Source organism: Hipposideros armiger, unplaced genomic scaffold (genome assembly GCF_001890085.2).
Source record: "Hipposideros armiger isolate ML-2016 unplaced genomic scaffold, ASM189008v1 scaffold_667, whole genome shotgun sequence".
Lineage (NCBI taxonomy): Eukaryota > Metazoa > Chordata > Mammalia > Chiroptera > Hipposideridae > Hipposideros > Hipposideros armiger.
This window is the reverse complement of record NW_017732017.1, coordinates 162,671-186,013: the sequence shown is the minus strand read 5'-3', so window position 1 is coordinate 186,013 and position 23,343 is coordinate 162,671. Positions and strand designations below refer to the sequence as shown.

The 23,343-nt window shown below is 43.1% G+C and overlaps 1 protein-coding gene across 3 annotated transcripts in view; it reads right to left on the bottom strand.

The window, feature by feature from the left end:
- Positions 1–783: 783 nt before the first annotated feature.
- Positions 784–23,343, bottom strand: part of TAF5L (TATA-box binding protein associated factor 5 like) — a 28,940-nt gene continuing 6,380 nt past the window's right edge. For all 3 annotated transcript variants that reach the window (XM_019626355.1, XM_019626354.1, XM_019626356.1), the window contains exons 2-5: positions 19,129–19,273; positions 16,591–16,695; positions 9,096–9,820; positions 784–3,099 (exon numbers count right to left, since the gene is read on the bottom strand). In XM_019626355.1, the coding sequence (XP_019481900.1) occupies positions 2,302–3,099; positions 9,096–9,820; positions 16,591–16,695; positions 19,129–19,270 (1,770 nt within the window). In that variant the 5' untranslated portion in view covers positions 19,271–19,273 and the 3' untranslated portion in view covers positions 784–2,301. The remainder of the gene's footprint in view (positions 3,100–9,095; positions 9,821–16,590; positions 16,696–19,128; positions 19,274–23,343) is intronic.

Genomic DNA, 23,343 nt, shown 5'->3' with positions numbered 1-23,343 from the left:
TTTAGATTCTAGGCTTTACCCGCAGACCATCTGGAAGGTGATGCCATCTGGCTAAGTTGCCAAAGGATCCTTCTTACAATGTCTCAAATGTGTAGATTTTAATGAATGAGAAACATTTCCTATTATTTAGCACCTTAGGCTCAAGTAAAAAAAAAAGATTTTGGCATAGAATTCTAGAGTCTTCCTATTTAATTTCCTGATAATTCTGGTGTCCTTACCAGGAAATCATGTATCAAAGTAATTTAAAAAATTCTGGCATCATTTAAGTCTTTGAATGAGTCCTTTATCTGGAATTGTTCAATAAACAGTGTGAGTTAATTACATAACACAGTTCTTATGCCCCTTCGAGATTTTATAATGGGGTCTTTAAAAAGTAGGATCTGGAGCTGGCCGAGTGGCGCGATGGTTGAGAGCTGGCTTGGGTAGCCAGAGGGCCCCGGTTCGGATCCCACATATGAGGGCCAGTGACACTGCCCTCTACAGCTAAGATGCTGAACAACAGCTCAACCTGAAGCTGGGCTGCCGCTGCAGCCCCTCTGGCAGTGGGTTGCCATGGGCTACCGTGTGTAGCCAGCAGCCAGCGTGAGTGGCCGTCCAGAAGCCGGCGACTGATCTGCCTCGCCCGGGAAGAGCGCAATGATGGTGCCAACTTGGGCCAGTGAAGCAACGTCCTCCACAACTAGACTGAAGAACAAAACAACAGCAACTTGTCTGTTCCCCTTCCCCCAATTCCCCAGCGCTGTTCCCATCACCCCAATTCCCCAATAAAAATCTTTAAAAAAAAAAAAAGTAGGATCTGAAGTAGGATCTTACCAAATAACTCTAGATGGCAAAATATATGTTGTCCCCGGTCAGCAATCGGCAATCTTGGATGTAGAAACAGTACCGAATGCTATCAGTAATCCACGCAAGTGCCAAGAGGAAGCATGATTCAAAGTAAGCTGAACAGAATATAAGAGCGATAGGAACACCCCACCTCTGGGGCTGGTCTGGCCTACGTAACTGGCTATTATCCCGAAGAAAAGTGAGCTGCATGTCACCACAAGGCAGACTACATGCCCACCTGTCCTCACAGTTTAAATGAGATGCCAACACTGTTTTTGGAAACTAAATACATTTTAATAGAAAACAAAATACAAAATAACTCTTTTCAGAAAACAGAAATATTTAATCCTTTTTCCACAAATTAGAACTTGCTTTATCCTCAAAACATAGTTTTATATGCGTGCATACACACTTACAATTTGTTTCACAAAGTGTTTTCTATTAAACTGCTATTGCAATGCAGGCGGTGGGAGTGGGTGGTCGGAAGGAGGAAAAGACATTGAAAAAGCCACACCTCTGAGTCAATGCTCATTTGGAAATTCAACACTTAATAACTCTATCTTTTGACTTTTTGCTTCAAATTATTTTCATTTCTTTACCATAATCTGTCCTTTCAGGGGAGAGAATTGCTAATAGAAGTGCAGCCGTGAAAAGGACCTTTCTTTCCCACCATCACTGCAAGAGCCCAAGATTTTCTCAATCAAATGCCCCCCACTTCTAGAAACACATCAGCAGGAGTAGCTGATCTGTTACCCAGAAAGTTTCCCTTTCTCCCCAAACACTGTGCTACCAAATTCTCTGAATTCCCTGAACCTCAAAATTCCAAGTGTCACGGCCAGTGCCAGGGGTAAAACCTGAAGGGTGAGTGCAGAGAAGGCCCTCTGCCAGTGCTGCGGTTCCCCTCTCAATAATAATAATAATATTATAATTACAATAACAATAATAAAAAATTCTGTTCTCTGTAATTATGGAAAGTCTTTTTGCCCAGACAACCCCTGCCCCCTTTCCCAGTCCCCAGCCCTGCATTCCTACACCAGTCAAGATCCCCTTCCCCCTGGTGACTAATGACAGGCGACCCTGCGGCCCTGCTCCTCCAGGCGGCGCTTGGCGCCCAGGCCACCCTTGGAGTGGCGCAGCACCCGCGCGTCAGCAGCTCCTGTTGGTTTGACAAACAGGAACGTGTCGGATGGGAGGGCGCTAGCATGGGGACACGGAGCGACCTCTGTGGGAACTTGCAATCTGACCTACCAAGCGTCTCAGTTCTCGATCTCATGTCCGCTGGTCACCACCCGTGTCCCCACCCCCAGTCCTGCGACATGGGGAGCCGAGTGAAGGGGCGCAGTGCTCAGGACGCCTGCGCAGGGGAGGGGAAGCGGGCAGTCTTTCACAGTCAGTTAGTGATTCCATCTTAGTTTGTCACAAGACTAGTCACCTGGAGGCCACCACCGCCCCAGTCTGCCACAGCAAGGTAACGGGTCAATGTTCCGGGCTCTCCTGTGAGATTCCGGTCACCAGCAGAAGGTTGCAGGCCATGAAGCGCACGCTCAGCACGCTGCTCACCGGGCCGCTGTACACACCCACCAGCTCGCCCGAGGAGCCGTCGGCGGGCGTGCCACCGTGCGCGTTCCGGACGTCCCACACGCGCACCGAGTTGTCCATGGAGGCCGAGGCGATCAGGCTGCTGTCCGGACTGAACGTGAGGCTGGTGATGTTGTCCGTGTGGCCTCTGAGCTCCTTGTAAAGGGTCCCAGATGCCAGGTCCCACAGCTTCAGGCGCTGGTCCTCGCCCGCTGACGCCAAGTACTTGCCGTTGGGAGAGAAGGCGAGGGACAGCACGGGGCCGCGGTGGCCCGTGAAGAGCCTCACCGATCCGCCCTGCTGGGCGCTCCACAGCCGGACCGTCTTGTCGGCGGAGCCCGTGGCCAAGTAGTTAGAGTTGGGGTGGAACTTGACACAGTCCACGTCCGCCAGGTGTCCTGCATATATTCTCAGCGGGTACGTCCGATCAAATGACCACAGCCTCGCTGTGCGGTCATGGGACCCGCTGGCGAAGTACAGGCTGTACGGGCTAATGTCTAGGTCCCACACAGGGTACGCGTGTCCCTGGTACAACACAGTGTTGGTAAAACTCCCCAGGTCCCAGTACCTAATGGACATGTCTTCAGAACAAGACAGCAGCCCTGAGCTGTCTGCGAGGAACCGCGTGCTATATACTGGTCCACAGTGTCCTCGCAGAATCTTCATCTCTGTGCCCGCAGTGTCATCCTCATCATCCTGGGACATCCGGTGATGGTGGCAAAGGAGACACACAAGAAAGAAACATTAAGTGGTCTGCCATGGGAAACAAAAACTCCAGGGAAAAAAGGCACTGCTTGGGAAATAGCATCTACCTAGGAAACAAGTCGTCTTGCCCTTAAGGGTGACCCCAGGCAAACAGCTGGTAAATGCATAACTGAACAAAAAACGTCTCCTACAACTTACAAACTGCTTTCCTTAAGTTCATCTTGCAGCCAAGACTATATCAAATCAAAGATCTGGAAATGCAAGGCTATTATTATGGAGTAATGACTAGGGGTCTTACTCTTAGGCCGAGGATAACAGATTTCAAGAGCTGATTAAAAGGTAGCTTATGGTAACTTTCAGTGTTAATTCTGATGTCTGCCATTCGAAAAGATTTATGTTCAGTTCTTAGATTCTTTCATTCTATGGGTATGTCAGGTTTAGCTGCTTCATAAACCACCTTGCTCCCCATTTTCAGCCCACTAAAAAATCCTGACACATTCAATATTCCCATGACTGGGGTCAATGATGAAGGCAAACGTGGTCACAGCTCAGAACATGGAACCACTGTAGTTTAGCTGAAATAAAACCTGGACGTATCAGAGTTATGAGTGAGCAGGAAGGTGCAGTTTAGCAATAAATTACACTCACGCCCCATGACCAGGAATAAACTCTGGGTGTCCAAATAGAAATGAAGATGAAGTTTTAAAACTGTGACATTTTGGAAGGTCTCAAACATTTTCCTAATGCAACAAAACAAGGCAAGCCAAGTGACTCATGCGATTCTTGGAAATAATTCCTGCATGTGGGGACACAAGAGAAGACAGCCACTCACAGTACTGGGCGAGAAAGTCCCCTTCCTCACCGGGACACTATCTGTGTTCAAAACCCTCCTTAAAACCCCAGCTGCCTCAATCTTGGCATTCATAAATTAAAATGGTTTTAATGAAACACTAGAAGAAGGAAGAGTAAGACGAAGTCTCTTAAATCATTCAGCTTTGTTAGCATAGAAATAAGAGCCTTAGGTTCTCGTATAGGAAAAGGGCATCCTTTTAACTTCTATTTGAAAACCATTACATTCAAAATAAATCAAACACTTCCAATGTGTATGTATTTGAAAATTAAGGGAAAATAAACAGGAATGTCCATGATTATTCAAATATGGCTATTTCAGACACTCAACATTAAAAATCCATAAGCATTTAGGAGCTTAAGATTCTACTGAGTGTTACCAAGAATATTAGCAATTTTCCTTTCCAAAGAGGTTACAACACTTTAAAATTTCAAGAGTGACTCATTGTTCTACACCAGAAAGTTGATATGAGAAATGTGGGAGCAAAAAAGGACCCCAGTGGATTCCACAAAGATCCTTTGAAAGGTAGCGGTGGGTCAGAGGGCACGTTCCTGAGGCCTGAGTGATCTTCACGTGGAGCAGGGAGTTAACGGGACGGGTCTGCCTGAGTGGGGACCTGACTAGCGTGCTCACGGTGGAAGAGGAGAGTGCACCAGGCGTCAAGCTGGCACTTGCCCAGCATCTTGACAGTTGTCCCGAGCTTGTGGAAAGGCTCCTGGCTGACTCTATAGACTGAGAAATGGGGAACCAGATGTTCCTGCTGGATATTTCTACCAGCCCTTTGCCAGAAACAGCTGAAAATGCCCCAACACGTCTTCTTCTGTGGCTCCACTCAGTCCCACAAGGGCCTTGCAAAGTAGAGGTGAGAGCCTGGCACAAGCAGCCAGTTCACACATGTCCAGCCCCACAGGTCCCTCTTTCCTCTCATGGCATGGGGACAAAAGTCCTAAACTCGCTACAATGCCTGAACCCCCATAGTATATGGGCATGCATCCCAAACAGGAGTTGTTATATGTATATTTGTGTAATGATAAACTGTATTATGTACATTATAAAGCTTGCATAAAATAGAAATTGAAAAAGAATAAGAAGTATTAACAGATCTTCAAATATTGTCTGACACACGCCTGGGCTGTAGTTTGCAGACTCCTGCTTTAGACCACGGAGTCCCTAAAAATATCAGGCTGGTTCTGGATGTCTGCCCCTAGACAGGGACATCCCAGGGCCTCAGCCCACATGCCTGTCTTCCCCAGATCAGGGGCCTGGGATCTACCATCGTGCACTTGTGTAATTAGTTGCCAGTGGGACAGAAATAAATAAAATGTGGCCAGCTTTGGGAGTGGGTTCAGACTTATAAGCCAGGTGCCGCCATCAGCGTGAGATGATGGTAGCCTGACCTAGAACAGAAACGCCCATGGCTGTGGCTAGCGTGAATGGATATGTGCTCTAAGTGTAAAATTCCCACTGGATTTGCAAGACTTAGGGCAAAGAAGGAGAATGGAATGGGTCTCAATAATTTTTTAGATTGCTTACATGTTAAATATTTTTGCCATACTGGACAGTATAATATACATTATTAACATTAATCTTGACTATTTACATTTTTAATGTGGCCATTAGAAAAATTTAAATCACATATGGCTCACATTATAGTCCTATTGGCACACAGACCTAAATGACATTTTATATAAAAATTACAGAACTGAGTATTAATGACAAAACTGACTTATTTACTTTTCAAATGGAAAGACTGCCAGATTGGGGGGAAAATCATGAGACATTAACGGAAGTGAACCCAGGTGTTGTAGTTGGGCTAAGCGGGTGGGAGGCTGGTGGTGATGAGGCGGGTCGTGCACACATAACGAAAAGAGCAAACCCCTGATTTGCTACCTGTGGTTTCGCCAAGTTGCTCACAAATTAAAAACACGTAGCTGCCAGTCGACAAGGGTAAAAGCTGGATCTCATTTCCATCTCCATTTCGTGTGGAATAAAGCGTGCAGAGAGCAGGTCCTGCTCTCCACTTGGAGTGTCTGAAGAAGGGGCAACTGTTACGAGGGTGAGGACAGGGGTCTTGTGATGCCAGCTAACAGATTTCAAAGCTTAATTTAGATTACCTTCAAGATGGAGATAACAGAAGCTATGGGCCAGTGCTGTAAATCCAGTTTTATTTGTTGGCACACTTAACAGAGAAAATAATATGCTTACATGTGACCTTTTGGTTACTGTATTTGGTTTTTAAAAAACTGATATAATTCACATACTATCAAATTCACTCTTTTAAAGTATACAATTCGATGGTTTTTAGTAAATTCACAGAGTTGTGCCACCATCACCACCATCCAGGTGCAGAGCATTTCATCACCTGAAAAAGAAACCCTGCGCCCATGAGCAGTCACTCCCCAAACCCCTGGCCCCAGCCCTTGGCAAGAACTGATTTACTTTCTGTCTCTTTGGATATGTCTGTTCTGGAAATTTCCTATAAAATACAATAGTCGGTCCTTTGTTACTGGCTTCTTTTACCAGCATAATGTTTAAAAGGTTCACCCATATTATAGCATTATCACCTATGTATCTTCACTCCTTATTATGGCTGAATAATATTCCAATCTATGGACAGACCACAGTTTGTTTATCCATAAATTGGCTGATGGACATTTGGGCTGTTTCCATTTGGGGCGCTTATGAATATGCTTCTATGAACATTTGTGTACAAGTTTTTGTGTAAACATACGTTTTCAGTTCTCTGGGTTACACAGATAGAAATGGGATTGCTGGGTCTGATCAGTGTTTTAAGTGCTTGGGGTTAAAGTATTTTAGCCACTAATTTATGCAACAGTTACTGCTTCACAGAGATTAAAGCCTAGATTGCAAACTGGCTTTTTAATTTGGTTTGGTGGTGCTTTCTTACTTCTTATCACCTCTTTGGTCCAATTTACTTTAACCTGTTTGGCTTTTACAAGCATGTGGGTTTGTGACCTTTGCATTCAGGGTCTTGATTTTAATTGTGAATTCTACAAGGAAGAAAGAAAGTACAAATTCTCATGGAAGAAACATTAAATATCATTACCAGAACTAATTTATACATTGCTTTCCCCCAAAATGCTCTTTGTCAGAAATTAAAAAAAAAACAAAAAACTTCCCTGAGCTGCTGTGACAAAACGGGTGGGGGTGTAGAAATTCCAAACAGAAAAACCCTCAAAAACAGACTAGGAGGATCTCAACTTTAGTTCTAAAGTTAAAAATAAACAAACAAACAAACAAAAAACCAGTTTGTTCTTAAGGAAAGGAGAGGCTAAAATTCCTGTAGGACTTTCAATGCAGATAATAATGAATAAGCAGAAAGATGATTCCAAGGGCGACTGCTCTGATGTCCTTTGTTCTTTCTGAGGTAGGTGGCACCTCCCATCACCTGCTCAGCCTGAGACACAGATGTCTTCCTGGACTCGTCCTTCCCTCAGCCCTCCATCAACCCAGGGACTGAGCTCTTGTCTAATCCGTCCATTGGCACGACTCCATTTGGGCTACCACAGTCTCCTGAATAGACAGTGGGAACCGTATTGCTTCCTGTCTCACCCTTCCCAACTCCAGCCATACTTAATTTCTTTCAGTTCCTGGAATTCATCATGTTATTCTTCACTTCCGGGTCTTCAAATACTCATCTGCTGACGCCTGGAGCCTTCACACAACAAGTCATCGAGCTAGTTTTCAGTCATAGCCAGGGAAAAATCTTAACATTTGAAAGTTTAGTCTAGTGTTTTTTCCATCTTTGTATCTTTCTTCCTTTGTTAAACTTTAATGCCTAAAATAATCCCCAAACTCAGTATCATCAAAGCTAATAGGGTCACTAGAAATAATAGAAACAATTTTTTTTCTGTATTTACAGAGAATTGAAAGTAAATTAGGGCAGTGTCCCTCAGTTGAGTGAGGAACCTCGAAGAGGTTAGAACTGTCTCCAAAAAAAATTTTGATAATTCAAATACATGTGCAACAAAAAATATTCTAGAGGGTGATTAAAATTCTAGAAATCAGTTTGTACATTGGAATTTAGACTCTCTACTCCTCTAATTATATTGTCTCAGTTGCAAGAAGCAAAAATTTAAAGGACATACAAGGACACCTTGGACAGTGACCAGGAAAACAGGAACAGGGAAAAAAAGAGCTTAATTTGTGCATCCAATATTCTTGATATCCTATCAGCAACTAGAAATTAACTTGAGTGATTTTTTTCATTCCTTAATGTTTCACCTCTGTGCAAAGAATTTTCCATCCAAAGTAAGCTGAGGCACAGCTAAGTGCATTTCAGAGGTGATATGACAAAACTATTCTAGCCCTCAGCTTTTGTGGGGCCACTCCCAAGGACAGTTAACTCTGAGAAGTCCAACTTCCATTCCCCTTCCCACACATTTTTCCTAAGGTAGTGAATTCTCAATAACCTGAAGCTGAGAATACTCGGCCTCTCCTTTTCAACGACTGTCCCCAATCAAAGTAACAATATCATTACACTGAGTGATGGAGGAAATGTCAAGTTTCTCCATACTTTTCAGAATGGGGTTTGGAACAGCCTGAGGCACATGAAGCCAGAGGACTCACACCGCCAGGTGACGGTGGGTACACAGAAAGCAGGGTTCTCATTTACTGTCGATAAGACTGGAAAAGGGCACAACAGTCATCACAATGTAAAGTGCAGGCCCTCTGACCTAGGAATCTTACTTGTAACTGTTTATATTTGCACAAATGTGTACACGTACGTACACACACACACACACACACACACTCTCTCTCTCTCTGTCTCTCTCTCTCTCTCTCTCTCTCTCTCTCTCTCTCTCTCTCACTGCAAATCTCAATGTTAGCTAAAGGTCTTTAATTAGGCTTAGCACTGCTATCCACGTTTCAGACAGTAATCAATCCTGAGCATTTATTAACAATGTTGAGTTGCTGTTGTTAAAAGTAATGTTCATCTTTTCCAAGGCTAGACCTAAGCAGGAACTCAATGGTACCGGGCACATGGCATTAATCTGCCCTTAGCCACACGTGGGATATAATGGAGTCCGTTCTCCACAAGGTCTGTCCTGTTTGGTAAGGATATTCTAAGCAAATTAGTAAGGCAGATGTAGGCAAGAAAAAGTGATACCCATACCTCCTCTTCCAGAACATCACAAGCCAAGTGGACACGGGCCACGTCGACACGATGGGCCTGCGGCTTTAACTTCTTGGATCGCAGGCTCCACAACTTTATACAGGAGTTGTCGAAGCCGGCCGCCAGCAGCTTGCTGTCCGGGGAGATTTCGGCCGTGTTCAGCAGCTGCTCGGTGTTATAGAAGGCGTAGAAGCAGATGGTGGTGAGGGATGGAGGGCCGTCCTTGACGCGCCGTATGCTATCCTGCAGGACGGCCAGGGCGGCCTCGTCGTGCAGGACAGGCGCGGGCATGTCGGAGGGCTCCAGGCCACTGCCCTCGCCTCGCGCAGCGTTGCCACTGGCATAGAGCTGGTAATCTGTCCTTTTGGCAGGCTGCACATCCAGATGGATATGCAAGGTAAGCACTTTGCAGAGCGCGGAGTTGTTGTCGCTCTGGAGGTAGCGGACAAGGTAGTTGTAGCTGTCTTCTTGGAGGCGGACCACGTACTTGTTATCTAGGAATGCTCGGAGCTTGAAGTTGGACAGGATGTCCTGGATGCTTTGAGTGGTCTGCAGCTGCTCAATGACATCCTTCTGGCTGGCGTTGTGCAGAAACATCCCGTGGAAGCGGCTGTAGAAACTCTCCACCGTGCTCTTCGGACTGTTCTGGACCAGGGTGAGATGGAGGTAGACGAAGAGAGGGTACAGGAGGGGCATCACTTCATGGCTATGCTGGGAGTCAGAATCTGAAATGAAAGGCATGAGGGCTTTACAATCAGTAGAACCTCAAAGGACAATGTGACCCTCATGGGGGCCCCGTCACATCACACTTCTCAGGACCTTGTTCCCCGAGGCCAGGGGTTGAACTCTAAGCCCAACAAAAAATTCTGGAAACTCAGAGTTCACGCCTTTTGACTGAATAAGGAAGAGCATGGACTCTGAAGTCCAGCAAACTTAGTTGTGAACTTGGCCACAAAGAAGGCACTTGATGCCCAGAGAGGTTAAGTGACTTGCTTAAGTCCCCACAATTCAGTAGCTTGTACCCAGGTCTTCAAGGTTTAGTGTTTTCCCAATACAGTAGTGTTTCTCAAATCGGGTACCTCAGACCACTGACGGTCTGCAGTTATATTTTCAGGAGACTGTGAGTTCTTCACAGAAACTTCTTAACTTGATGATAATTTAAAAAACAATGAACGCAAATATATTCAGAATTATCTGGGTGGCCATTTAGTGAGTAAATTCTGACACAGTTTCAGGGCTCTATCTTGTTTTGTGATGACTTTTGGCATCCATCACCTACAGAAATATCAAAGTGTTATTTTGTAGGGTCATTAACACGTCTGGCTACCCAGGCTGGCGTGTCCTAATGCTAAGATGACAACATTCATTCATATTTGTCCCATATCTGTTAGTGCTTTCATTTTGATTTTGTTGGTTAAAGAGTAAATCTTTTCCTTTGCAGTGTTAAGTTACAAACAAGACATTTTAATGTCATTAAGCCTAAACCTTTTACTAGTTTGAGACTTTGACACCATGAAACTCTGTGAAAACAAATGTTCAAAAAAGTGTATAGCTTTATCATGGGATAATGAGAAAGGAACAGAGGTGTGTGTGACACATAAATAAGTGAGGGGGGCAGAGGGCGAGCTGTGAGGGAGCCTAGGCTTCCCGGCCATTCAGAGACCAGCAGTGGGAGCAGGACCATGGCAGGCACAGCGCCTCCCAGAGCTGACTGACACCCAGCCTGTGCCACAGCCATCAGTGCCATCCCTGTGCCCACAAGGGTAGCAGATTGGTTCTGGCAAAATCCATCCATTGCTCTATTACTCACTCACTATTCATTTGAACTTCATCGCTTTTGTGGTTTTTGCTTGTACTTTATTTGTAAATGAGTTTAGGTTTCATATTATTTCCATCTAGTACAATGTTGATAAATATTTGAATAAATAAAAAATGCTTTAGGCCAGCATTTGCACTCTTGCTAGCATTTATTTTTCTCATAAAGAGAAGTCCACACATGGCTCAAGTTCTTGGAACGCGTATTGAGGAGTCTTGCCTCCCTGAGATGAAACCATCTCTGCGTAGAACCTATTTCCCTTCACTACAGGTGAATTAACTGTATAATGTGCGCATTTTAGAATAAAAGCGTCCCTACTTAAATACATATTTAGAAGATGAACTTAAATTATGATTCCACTGACCTGGGAGGTAAGACTCGCCCGGCTACTCTCAGCTCCTGATGTGTCTGAGTCAACAGGCAAGGAAGGGAGTTACTGTGCTGGCTGGGGCGGCGGTCCTGACCACCGAGAGGACGCTGCCCTGCTAATCCCACAGCGGAGGCGGGAAGAGTCTGGAGTCCAGAAGATCCTGGAGGGCGTCACTTAGTGTCACCATCTCCTGTGGTTAAGGCCAATGGAAACTGCAGCAGCCCAATCTGGGCAGGACTAGCAGTGGCCCAGGCCCTTTGGAAATGAAGGCTTGGGTCGCTCACCAGATAACCAGGACCAGCTGAGGTGCTGGCTAAAGGCAAAGGGAACGCAGAACGGGTAGTGGAAGAAAGTAGTGAAAGCTCAGCTATGGCCACGTGACCAGTTACAGCCCTGAGGACTGGGACCGTCATGCGTATTCCTCCTTATTGTGATGTTTGTGTGTGTACGTGGTTTGTTTTCTTCCCTCTCCTATCCCCTTATCATGTACCATAAGTTATACTGAATTTACATTATGATATTTAGGTAAGGGGATATCAGGAGAAGAGTAAACATCACCCAAAGACTTCGCTTCCCCTTCAGGGGAAGGGGCTCGTGTGTTTTTGGTTTTGCTCAGGAGAGCTGCTACATGTTAGGTAGAATTATGACTTTATTAATGTCTTTATGTGGAGATTAAGTGTGGTTTAAGGAGGCGAATACGGGTGCCAAACTGACAGGGGGTGTACCTGTGAGGGTTCATTTTATGTTAACTTGGCTGGGCCACAATACCCAGATATTTTGTCAAACACCATTCTGGGTGTTTCCGTGAAGATATCTTTTATTGTAGATGAGATTAACAGTCAGTACACCCACAGTAAAGCAGATCACCCCATGATATGAGTGGGCCTCATCTGATCAGTTGAAGGCCTCAAGAGAACAAAGGCTGACCTCCCCTGAGGAAGAAGAGGGAATTCTGCCCCAAGATTGCCCTTGAACTCTAACTGCAACCCCTCCCTGGGTCTCCAGCTGCAGCCCTGCAGATTTCGGACCTGNATTGCCCTTGAACTCTAACTGCAACCCCTCCCTGGGTCTCCAGCTGCAGCCCTGCAGATTTCGGACCTGCTGGTCTCCACAATCACATAAACCAATTCCTTAAAATGAATCTCTCTCTATATATCCTGTTGGTTCTTATGGATGGAAAAAAGGGGTTCTATGGAAAGGAACCTCACAGGGTGACCTGACCATAATTTCTAACTGGGCAGGTCACGGTGGGTAGTCACACCTCAGGACTATGACTTCTTTAGTGAGAGGTTTAAGCAAGCCCTGTCCACTGTTGTTATGTATCTAGGTTCACACATCTTTGAAGTAACAAAAGTAATACCCCTGGGAGGGGTATTAACTCTCCAGAGAGCGCATATTGGTTAACTGTCCTGTGACCAATCCCTGCCTTGCTCTCCCACCTTCATGTCATCTGCCTCACGTCCCCTCCTTAATTCCAAGTGCATAAAAGAAGCTGCAAACTGTCACTCTTGGAAGCATTTGAGATCTTGCTCCCCGGCACATTGCCAATTTGGCTCAATTAAACTCATAATTCTCTACAGGTTTGGACATTTCTTATGTCGACATTCTATTTCTCTGGAGAATGTGGATTAATACTGATTTCTGTATTTCTTTAAATACTGTAATTCTTGAGAAGACCTCTGGAAAATTTCATTGCCAAAATACTAATTAAAAAAACAAAGACTTAATCCTTACTGATTAGACTTCCTATATATTCTATGCGGATGAAGGGTTGTTTTCAAGTCCTTAAAATCTTAGTTTCAGGCTTATTTTCCAAATGAGAAACATTTTAATTTAGTAAGTTTAGGAAAAAACCTAGCCATCAAGAAATAGGGATGCATGCTTTAAAACTTACTGAAATTCACTGTTGTTTCAACTCATAGTTTCAAAGCAGCTTACTTTTCTCTCTTGTCTGAAGAGAACAGTATGTTAGGTATAAAATAAATTTCAGTCAACACAATCTCTCCATGGAACAAGGTGAAACTCACAGATGTCTTAACTCTCCTTTTTACTCTTGTTCCCTTGCAATCATAACATATATTTTATATTTTACTGAAAGTGGACTTGCTTAAAACCTGTCTTTTCTAATTACAAAGTAACATATCCTCTGAAAAGTGCACTTTTCCTTCCTTCCATTCACCCACCCACCCACAGAATATGGAACAAACACAGACTTGGTAGTCCCCTCTGCTGGTGATACACAACAGAAACCTGGAGTTTTTAGGGACTTTGCAGAAATGCATAGTGAAAATGACACCAAGTGAAACAAAAACAGCTTGTCAGCCTCATTCTCCTCCGCTTCTCTGTAGGGTTGGACCCCACTGATCACGAAACCTGTCCTTTGTTCTGAAATGCCCACCACATCACCTGGCATATCCCCCACTTTTGGGCTCCTCTCCCTCTCACTGCCCTAGTGCCCATTTCACTGTAAAACATTTGCAGTGAGTGTGCGCCTCCTATGAGCCAGACACGTTCCATCCATAACCACATCTTCCTCTGTTCGCCCCCACCAGCACACAGCCCGGGACCCGCTCAGCTCCTCCGCCTCGACTCCTGGCCTTGGACAGTCCAACCTGGGAGTCTAGCTGTGGAATGGACACCCTGCCCTTCCCCTCTACCACACCATTGAGTCCTGGTCCTCATCACTTCACTTCTCGGGGTCTGCTTCTCACCCCTCTTACAAACCCTTTCATAAACTGCTTTCAGGCTAGTTTCACGTCAGTGGTTGTCTCCATCATACAGGATGAGGGCCACACCTCTAGGCCTGGAGATCACATCTCTCCTCCATTGGGCCCCAGCATATCTGGCTTTATCTCCAATCTCAAAGCCCCATTCTCAACAAAGCCTGTCCCTTCACTGTTCCTGCACAAAGATGCCATTTCTGTCATCTCACACTTTTGCTCGTGTCTTTCCACGTACTCCGAATCCCCCTACGCCCTCTCCACAGTTTACCAACACCCAGCCCACCCTCTGAGTGTGGACTTAAGCCCTACCTGCAGCAGCCAGGCCTTCTCTGATACCCATCTAAGCCACCGCCCCTTTCATTCCAAGTGCAATTCCTTGTACAGCATTCAGCAACCGATTCCACAGGGGTGTGTGAAAACACTTCTACTATATTCAAATTCAAGTTTTATTTAAAAACTTTTACTTTTAGCCTTCTTATGTTAGGATTAGCTCCCAATTTAGATGAATGATTACATGTTATACTTTATGTTGGTGCTCAGGAAATACGGTTCATTGATTTGGTTGACTGGTCTTCAGAGACTGAGGATAGAGAAAAATGTTCCAGGAAAAGCAGTTTGTAAGGAAAAACACATATATTCACCCCTTCCAAATAGTCTGTGACCAATGGATTAAAGAATTATAGACAATGTAACAGACAACTTATTCAGTTTTGAAACAAGACACAAACTTGCAAAAGAAAAGGTTGATAGATTACAATTTATTGAAGTGTCAAGTTCTAGGCAAAGGAAGCTAAGAGATAAAAATAAAGAAGGTAATACATATTAGGAAAAAAAACCCCAGCACCATCAAATACAAGGAGTAGACAGCTAGTCTACTTTAAGAGCTCCGGCAAATATTTAAGAAAAACATCAGGAGCCCAAAAGAGATAAATATGATCAGAAAACTTGGAATCAGGGTAAATCACACTGGTGATCAATATACTGTATTGCATTATCGAGTCTGACAGGTCGTCAGTGCTTGACATCAATGTAGGCTGAACGAATGAAAGACCAGCTGCCCCACCACCAGAATGCTGACAGAGATCTATCATGGAGAAATAATAACAATGTTTAAAAAACTGAGTAAAATAACTCCTAAAAACTGATTTAAAAATTTTTAAAACTGCTTAAAGCCTCAGAAACCAAAGTCAACCATGTTAATTTATTAAAAATAACTCATTATCTCCAAGTTCTTGCTTACCTCTGAGTGAAATCCTTCTTAGAAATTCAGCTTTTCCTTTTTTACCCTTAGCGGAGATAGAAAGCAGCTGACCACTGTTCTGAGATATTTAACATTCATATGATATGAGGATCTGAATGGAATTTCTTTCTTTCCAGTTTAAACATAATAGACTCTTTTTATTAAACATTTAATTTTAATGATTTTTTTTTCATTTTTGTACCTATTTAGCAGACTGGTTTCTATTTAGGAATTTCATCACTCAACAACTCTGACACTGAGAAGATAATCACTCTGTAGGGTTTTATTTTGTAACCTTTATTTCCTGTAACACTTTGGCCATTTTTTCCCAACCACAGAATATAGGAAATGTGGATTCTTTCCTTTAAACTACTAACCATTATGAGGATCGAGTAAAATTAGGACAGCTTTAAGTGTGTGTAAAACTAGGTATATTATTTTGGTGTACATAATGATACCTATATACATCTTTACCATTAAAAATTATCAATCCAAGGATTGTTCAAATAAGGAAATAAATAAAACAACTTCAAAGTATTTTAACTATAGTTTACCACTAACCAATACATGTTAATTACTCTCAGTCCTTTGAGGGCAGGGAAAGTTTTGTATTCCCTACACCTCAAGTTGTTTTATATAAAGAAAATACTCAACAAGACTGATTAATAACTAGAATCAACATGGTCTTTCTTACTGCAATCGTCTTTCTAACATTAAAATTATAATCAGTCATCTTAGGACTAGATGAGATCACTTTGGTTTCCCCTTTGAGTTGCCTTCATGTCACATACGAGGACATAAAGGCCCCAAAGAGGCTAAATGACTCCATTTTTTTTAAGTGATTAATTTAAAAAGTCACACAGTAAGTCCGAAGAACTGATTAGAACTCATATCAACTGAGTGTGTGTTTCACTGGTTATTTCACCATCCATAAACTGGTCTAAATGATAACTTCTAGTTTTTTTGCCTTGCTGATTCATGAGGACTACTGTCTTGCACTTTTGCAAATAAGGGCAAAGACCATTTTGAGATGTAGTATATTATTAGTAGTAATATCAATGTACATTTCAAACATGCTGCATTAAGGGTATTTCTCTACATGACTGATTTAGCTTTTACTCCTTCAACACGAGTCAGTCACCATGAAGGATGGGTAAAACAGTGACTGAAACACCCAGAGCCTGAGCCCTTGCGAACAGTAACCTTGTAACTTAGCTCTCTCAGTTCCAGCACACAGTAAGGCAGCAAGAACTAGTCCCTGACACTCTCCCTGGGACACAGCAGGGCCTGAGAAAACATGCACCACTCTTTCTCAGTAAGAAAGAGCCCCTGTGCCGAGTACTTACCAGTGAGAAAATTCCGCAGTCGTCCAAACTGCACTTCATATTGCTGGGGCTCTGCCTGGCAAGGGGCTGCGGACACTACGTTGGCACAACCAGACTCTGATTGGACTAAGGAGGAAAAGATACACAGACGGGGACAGGAGGAGCATGATTAGCCCAGTGTGTGGCAGGATGGAGGGACTTGAGTACGCAGCAATAGCAAGTGACATTTCAGAAAATTTGCAGTGTGTTGGGCTTCTGGTTCAATATGACTGATGACACATATCTACTTCCTCTCCCTCCTGATACCCAATACAATGACAGCAGAGAAAGGAAAAGGTATAAATCACAGAATACAATCATTGAACAAGAGAGGGTAGGTACATACCGTATTTTGCTGTGCATAATGCGCACTTTTTTGCCCAAATTTGTGAGGGAAAAATAAGGATGCACATTATACATTGGTAATACTAATTCTGTATCTATAGAAATGTTTTTAATTCTTTTATTAATGCTTATGAATTAAAAGTGTAACTCTATAAATCAATAACGATATCCATATGCAAAATAATACCCTGGAATATGATAATCGGTTCTGTTGACCCTACAATGAACTGGCAACAATGAAGAGTTCTTGGCCTTCTATGATGCATAAATATCGTAAATTTGTTACCGGTACATAAATTTCTTGTACCTTGTATCTGTTCTTGTGTTTTGCAATTATTTGTTACATAAAATTTCTTGTACCACAGTATGTTAAAAAAAATAAATGCTAAAACTCCTTTATAATACAAAAAAGTACCTAAATGTAAACAAATAAAAATTTGAATTAAAAAATTACAATGAAGGATTTTTTCCCCTGAAAGTTTGGGCCAAAAACATGGGTGCACATTATACACAAGAGAGTATTATACACGGCAAAATGCAGTAAATTCACAAGAGACTTATCTGGAAGTGTCTGACCCCACATTCTGCCATTTTCCAAAGATGTGCCTTGCTGTGGGCCTGTTTCCTACCACTGTGCTGGGCATTCAGTGGGCCTTTTCAATCTGGAAATCCATGTCCTTCAGTTTGGAACATTTTCTTGAATCACAGTGTTGATTCTGTCCTACATTGTCTTGCTGGCACTCACACTATTTCAAGGTCAGAGCTCCTCAGGAGCTAGGATCAAACTTAGCAACCTAGAGCTTTCCAGCACCTGGTCTACAGCAGATGTGCAGTAACTGTCTGCTGAACGAAGACATAATTATCAGGCTACTGGACTAACAGAGGGCCTCAGACAAAGTCTAAGCACACTCACATTTCCTGCTGGTTTCCCAGAACAGCAGTGGCTCTCCTAACAAGCCAGCTAAACTAAGAGAACTCAGAGAGGGAGCTGTGGAAGTCTGCAATAGTGCTCACGCCTGTTTTTTGTCAACAACAGCACAAAATTACTGTCCCCAGGCCCTAATGAACACAGGGCAATGGGAGATTATTAACACACACTAAAGGCTGTGATGGCAAGTTTAGAAGGAATTTCCCTGGTCCTGTGGGTGCCTAGCCTATGAGGAACAATAAGGCATTTGTGACACTATTCCAACTTCCTCCCCTGGCACTATTTTCTGAAGGAAGATTGGGGTGGCTTCGACGCTGAAGGATAAGAAGGCAGATGCCTGATTGAGTTTCTTTTACGGTCTCAGAGGGGTTGGGAGCCACTCTTTTGAGGACACTCTCAGATTTTTACTGTCCATCACTCTTTTCTATAGCAATGGCAATACATCCTTAGAGCATAAAGGCCTGAGTCCTAACTTTGAAGGTAACAAGAAAAGAGGGAGCTGAGGTAGCTGCTGCTACCAGTGCGAAGGGCTGAAACTATGACGGGTGGAGGAGGTGGTGAGAGACACTGAGAAAGGCAGAAGGGCACACAGGAACACAGAGAGAAGGGTCCAGTGTAAGCAGATAGGAGGAACCAGGGCTGAGCTGGGGACCCCAGACATACCCACTGAAGAGGCTCATAATCACCCCAAAAACATGGCAGTCAAATTTTTTCAAAATCTCCAGTACACAAATTAAAGATAAGGAAACTATGTTACATAAAAACCTGAACCCACAAAATAGCCAAGTAACAATTATTTGTTATTCTAGATGGAGTCAAGACACATTTTAAAAAAAAATACATTTTTAAAACAAAGAACAAAACCCAAAAATTTAAAAAAAATCTCAGGAACGCATCTATGTCGCAATATTTGCAGCCACCGATCCCAGCCTGTCAGTCACTAGCGTGCGAGGCTCTGGGCAGGAGCGGGGCACATGCAAGAGGGGACCTGTAGGGACGTTTGCAGAGGAAAAGGCTGCACATACCATCAGGTACAGATCAAGCCACTTAGCATTGTGAGGAGGGCACTATCAGGACAGGAGGCTTTACAAGTGGCACCTGTGCCTGGTTCTGACGCCAGCCAGTGTCGGGGCACACGGACTGGGAGTCTGCTCTGTGTGTGCCACCTCCAGAGAGAAGCTCTTTCACCTGGGCCTTGGCATGAGGACTGTTGCTCCAGCTTTCCCCGGGAGCAGCCCCACGGTTACCTGTGAGGTTGGTGGCCATCTCCTCAGCAGTCTGTGACAGCCGCAGTCCTTGCTTCAGGGGACCTTCGGAGTCCACGTACTGCCGGCGTTTGAGGTAGCAGGACACTGCCATCTGAATGTGCTCGGTGCGTACTCGTTTCATGACCTAGGGGGACCACAGAGCCGTCAGGACCAGGAGTACATCCCACCAAGAGCAGGTCAACAGACGGTAAAATAACAGAGGCCAGCCAACGATGAGGTAAGTGGCTTAGTTAAGACCCAGAACTAAGTTCCTTAGCTACCAACCTGGTGCTGTCTTCCATTTTAGCTATTTTCCCAATGACAATACATCCAACATCCATTATGGAAAGTAGGACTATCACAGATAATAAACCCTACAGATCACCCCCAAACTCCATTTAGGTCCATGGGACTTCTCATTAGGGATGGAAACAAAGCCAATAAGACCACTGGCATTCCAGGGCCTTCAATTTCTCCTGCCTACTGGTAGTGAGAGGTGTTAATTAGCAGTGAGCCAGCCAAAAAAGCAGGCAGGAGGCAGTAGAAAATCAAAGACCCGAAAACTCAGAAACTGGACAAACAGATGTTGAGAAAGTGAAAAGTTAATCATGGGGAAAGGAATGCTGTGTTTTTTCCTTAATAGCCTAGAAAAGGCTGCCAGTACTAAGTCAAGGATTTGAACAAAGTGTTTTCATTTTACTTATATTATTTACCTCTTTCATTCTTTATTTGTAACCATAGGTGCAGAAAAGCATCAACATGGTAAGAGGGTATGTGTATGTGTTAGAACATGTCTCATGACTTCGTGTAAGAAAGGAGAGGAAAATGGTAGGAAGCGTTCAACGGGGATAAATTACTTTTGATAATTCAAGCTAATTTGAGGGTTCCCCCTGCAAAATGACTATTTTCCTTGACTACTAAATTTATTGTCAAGAATGACAGGACCCCTGATATTGGCATGGGCCTCAAACACTGCCTTGTCAGAAGGAGACTACAGCAGTTGAGAGAGGGGTGAATTTTTTTAGTTCATTTCTGTCATGTAAAAAATATTTTCCCCTTCAAGATCAAAACATGGCGACTATTTGGGAATGCACGCAATGCTACCCATACACATGCGATTATCCCCAGCAAGGTAACATTCTTGAATCAAGGGTTTCCTCTTGTTTTTTTTTTTCGGGTGTAAGGTCTGCTTTTGATAATTTATTTGGATGTATTTAAGTTTTCAGTATCAATTACATGCACTGGCCGAGTTCTCCTGTGATTTCCTCCACTCTTTTTAAAGATTTAATATCTCCCCATTCCAGAAATGTTATTTTTTTCTTTAAACTTTAATGAAATATATTTGTATCTAATTTTTAGCCATCTACAATTTCTTTTAGCGTAGGATGTGTGGTGAAGAACCAAACAAATGTTTTACCCAGATACTGTAGCAAACAAACTGTTCCAACATCATTTGCAAATAATCTTTCTGAACTGATTTGTGGTAGCCCCTTTAAAGTATCCTCTGAAAATCTCTTTTCAAGTCCCTAAAAGTCATATAATAGAGCAAACAGTGAAGGTTGGAGACACACACAAACATATATAAACATAAAATATTAGGACATCATTAACATGCTATTTTAAACTATGTGTATAGAAAGACTATATTATCTATGCATTTCATTTCTGGATTACCAAAGAGAGTATAAAATATTTCTTTTAAAGGAGGGGTACCGGGTCTGACATGTTGAGATTTCATAATACAATGAAACAGTCATAAATTTCCCAATACTTAACCATCTTTTCACTGTGGAATTTGCCCCACTTGGTTATAGTGTACTAGTCTTTCACCGTATTGACAACTTAGATTATTTTTTAATAAAGATTTTTAAATTGTTAATACAAAGATTCTGAAACTTTGAGAGTAGGGATCCCTGCCCTGAGCATTTCTGTCCATCAATGAAGACAAATAATTATTTGTGGTTACTAATAAGCATTACTATATCAGTTGACTGTATCCGTGATCCTCCACAGTTCTAACCTGACTACACATAAGAATCTCGCCCACATGTGTGTGTGCATGTGTGTGTGTGTGTGTGTGTGTGTATAAATAATTTCAGCCCCAGAGATTCTGATTCAACGTTATATTTAGAGGAAAAGGATTAAATGCATACAGAGACTGTGATAGTACTGCCCTTTCCCAGTTTGGCTCAAAGTCAGGACTAGTCAATCCAACCAGCTCTGCTTCCCTCATCCCCCATTCCTTGCTAAAACTGCTTTAAATCAAACTTTGAGAGCTTTTAGTCTCCAAACTCTTCCAAAGCAGCCTGATTCCTTGTATTTTAGCTGAGACTAAAACTTTTCCAGATTCCCTACAGCCAATCTCTTGTTGCCATGGGAATGCATGCTTGCATCAATGTGTGTCCCTTAGTGTTCCAAATAAGATGGGAGTAAGAGATCACCTCTCTAATGGGAAAAACCAGGCATGTGAAAGACGTAGGATAACTGACAAAGAGAGAAGGGACCCTGCCATCAGTGTGCTCAAGGTGGGAAACTATATGCATTTCTGGGGTGGGGGGAAGACGGGCATGAAGGAGCAAACAGAAAGGACGGAGATGAACAGTAAAAACTGGCCATGTTTGGGATTGCTAGAAACTAGTTTGTAAATACTAATTCTAACAAATTTGCCCCAACTAGGTTCCCCACATGGCAGTCTCTCTGGATCCAAACCAGCATTTATGACAAAGGGCCTTCCCTGGGGGTGGGCAGTGAGCCAGCTGCAGGGCCAAGGAACGCTGGCATTAACTCTCTCACAACCACTCGCAGCTGAAATGCCACAGATGTGAGCCAATCCACTTACCTGGATCTGACTCCAACGCACACGTTATCAAGTGAAATAAACAGTTAATGGGAGGAGCTCTGCAGAGCAGCCAGCTCCCCTCCCCAGCTGACCTCCATAGCACCTCCATAATACCCATAAATGGACGCATGAAAGAAAAACTCCTTACAATACACCTGTCTTCTGAAAGACTCCGACATGAGACTAGCACTGCAATGTCAGGTTACCTGCTTAGCTTTTCCCATACTTATAAAAATCTGTAAATTTAAATTGCATTTGGATACAATTACATCTTTGTTAAAATTTTAGGATTTCCCTTATTTTTCAATTTATATAAACTATCTTAACTTTTAAAGGTAAATATAGATGACCACATACCTCTTTCTTTATGTCACATTAGTAGTATTTCTGGAATTTAAAATGAAGGTTCTGACACAATGTATCTCTCACGTACCAATAGTTGCCTACTGTTTAATACTGCAACAACATTGCTATATAATATCAGAACATGATTATTTTCTTGTTTCAAAGTAACAACTGTGCAGGAAAAACCACAGCCACACTCTTTTAACATTTAACTACAGAAACATGGGGATGCAAGGACACATGGAAACCAGGCATACTCTTAAGATGACAGGGACAGGGGGCTGCAGCTGAGTAAATCTCTTCCCTCTTCATGGCATCCTAAACCCACTGGCTCATATTCAAATGTATATGGTTGGTGGAGGGGTGCTTGGAGAGACACCTCCAGCCCAACACTTCACGCTGAATACTAAGCACGTCTGTGAAATGCCACAGGGCACTGTACAGACAGTGCCCCCCAGATTGGTGGCAGCTTTGAGTACGAGTGACTTCAAAACAGATCCAGCAAACACCACCACCATCCATAAATCAGCTTGCCAACTGACTATACTGACGGGTAGCTAGGTTTTTATTTTTATTTTTTAAATAAATGCATTATTTTTCCAATTGTAAATTTATGCTTTAAAACATTAAAAATTATTTTGTATTTTTGTTAGGTGAGATGTCATGTAAAGTGTCTACAAGGCACTCAAATATTAGTTCTCTTCTTTTTACTTACGGTAGTCTAAATGGTTGAAAAAAGTCATTCTATGTAGGGCCTAAAAATGTAAGCTTTTTCATGAATCATCCTGATAAAGTGTATTCATCAGTTTTGCAAAAATATAAATCATAGAAGAAAAATAAATGAGCCATACTACTCTCAGTTTCAGTCATTTCTCACGTAATTTTAACGTTATGGTGGCCTTTCATATTCAGCCTTTACTCAGACACAGACAGACCTGAACACATTTTGCTCCCTCATGGTGTCCTGAGACACAAAGGGCACATGAGTATGGCTCACAGCTGGGGCTCAACATGCAAAGTAGAATCTGGGC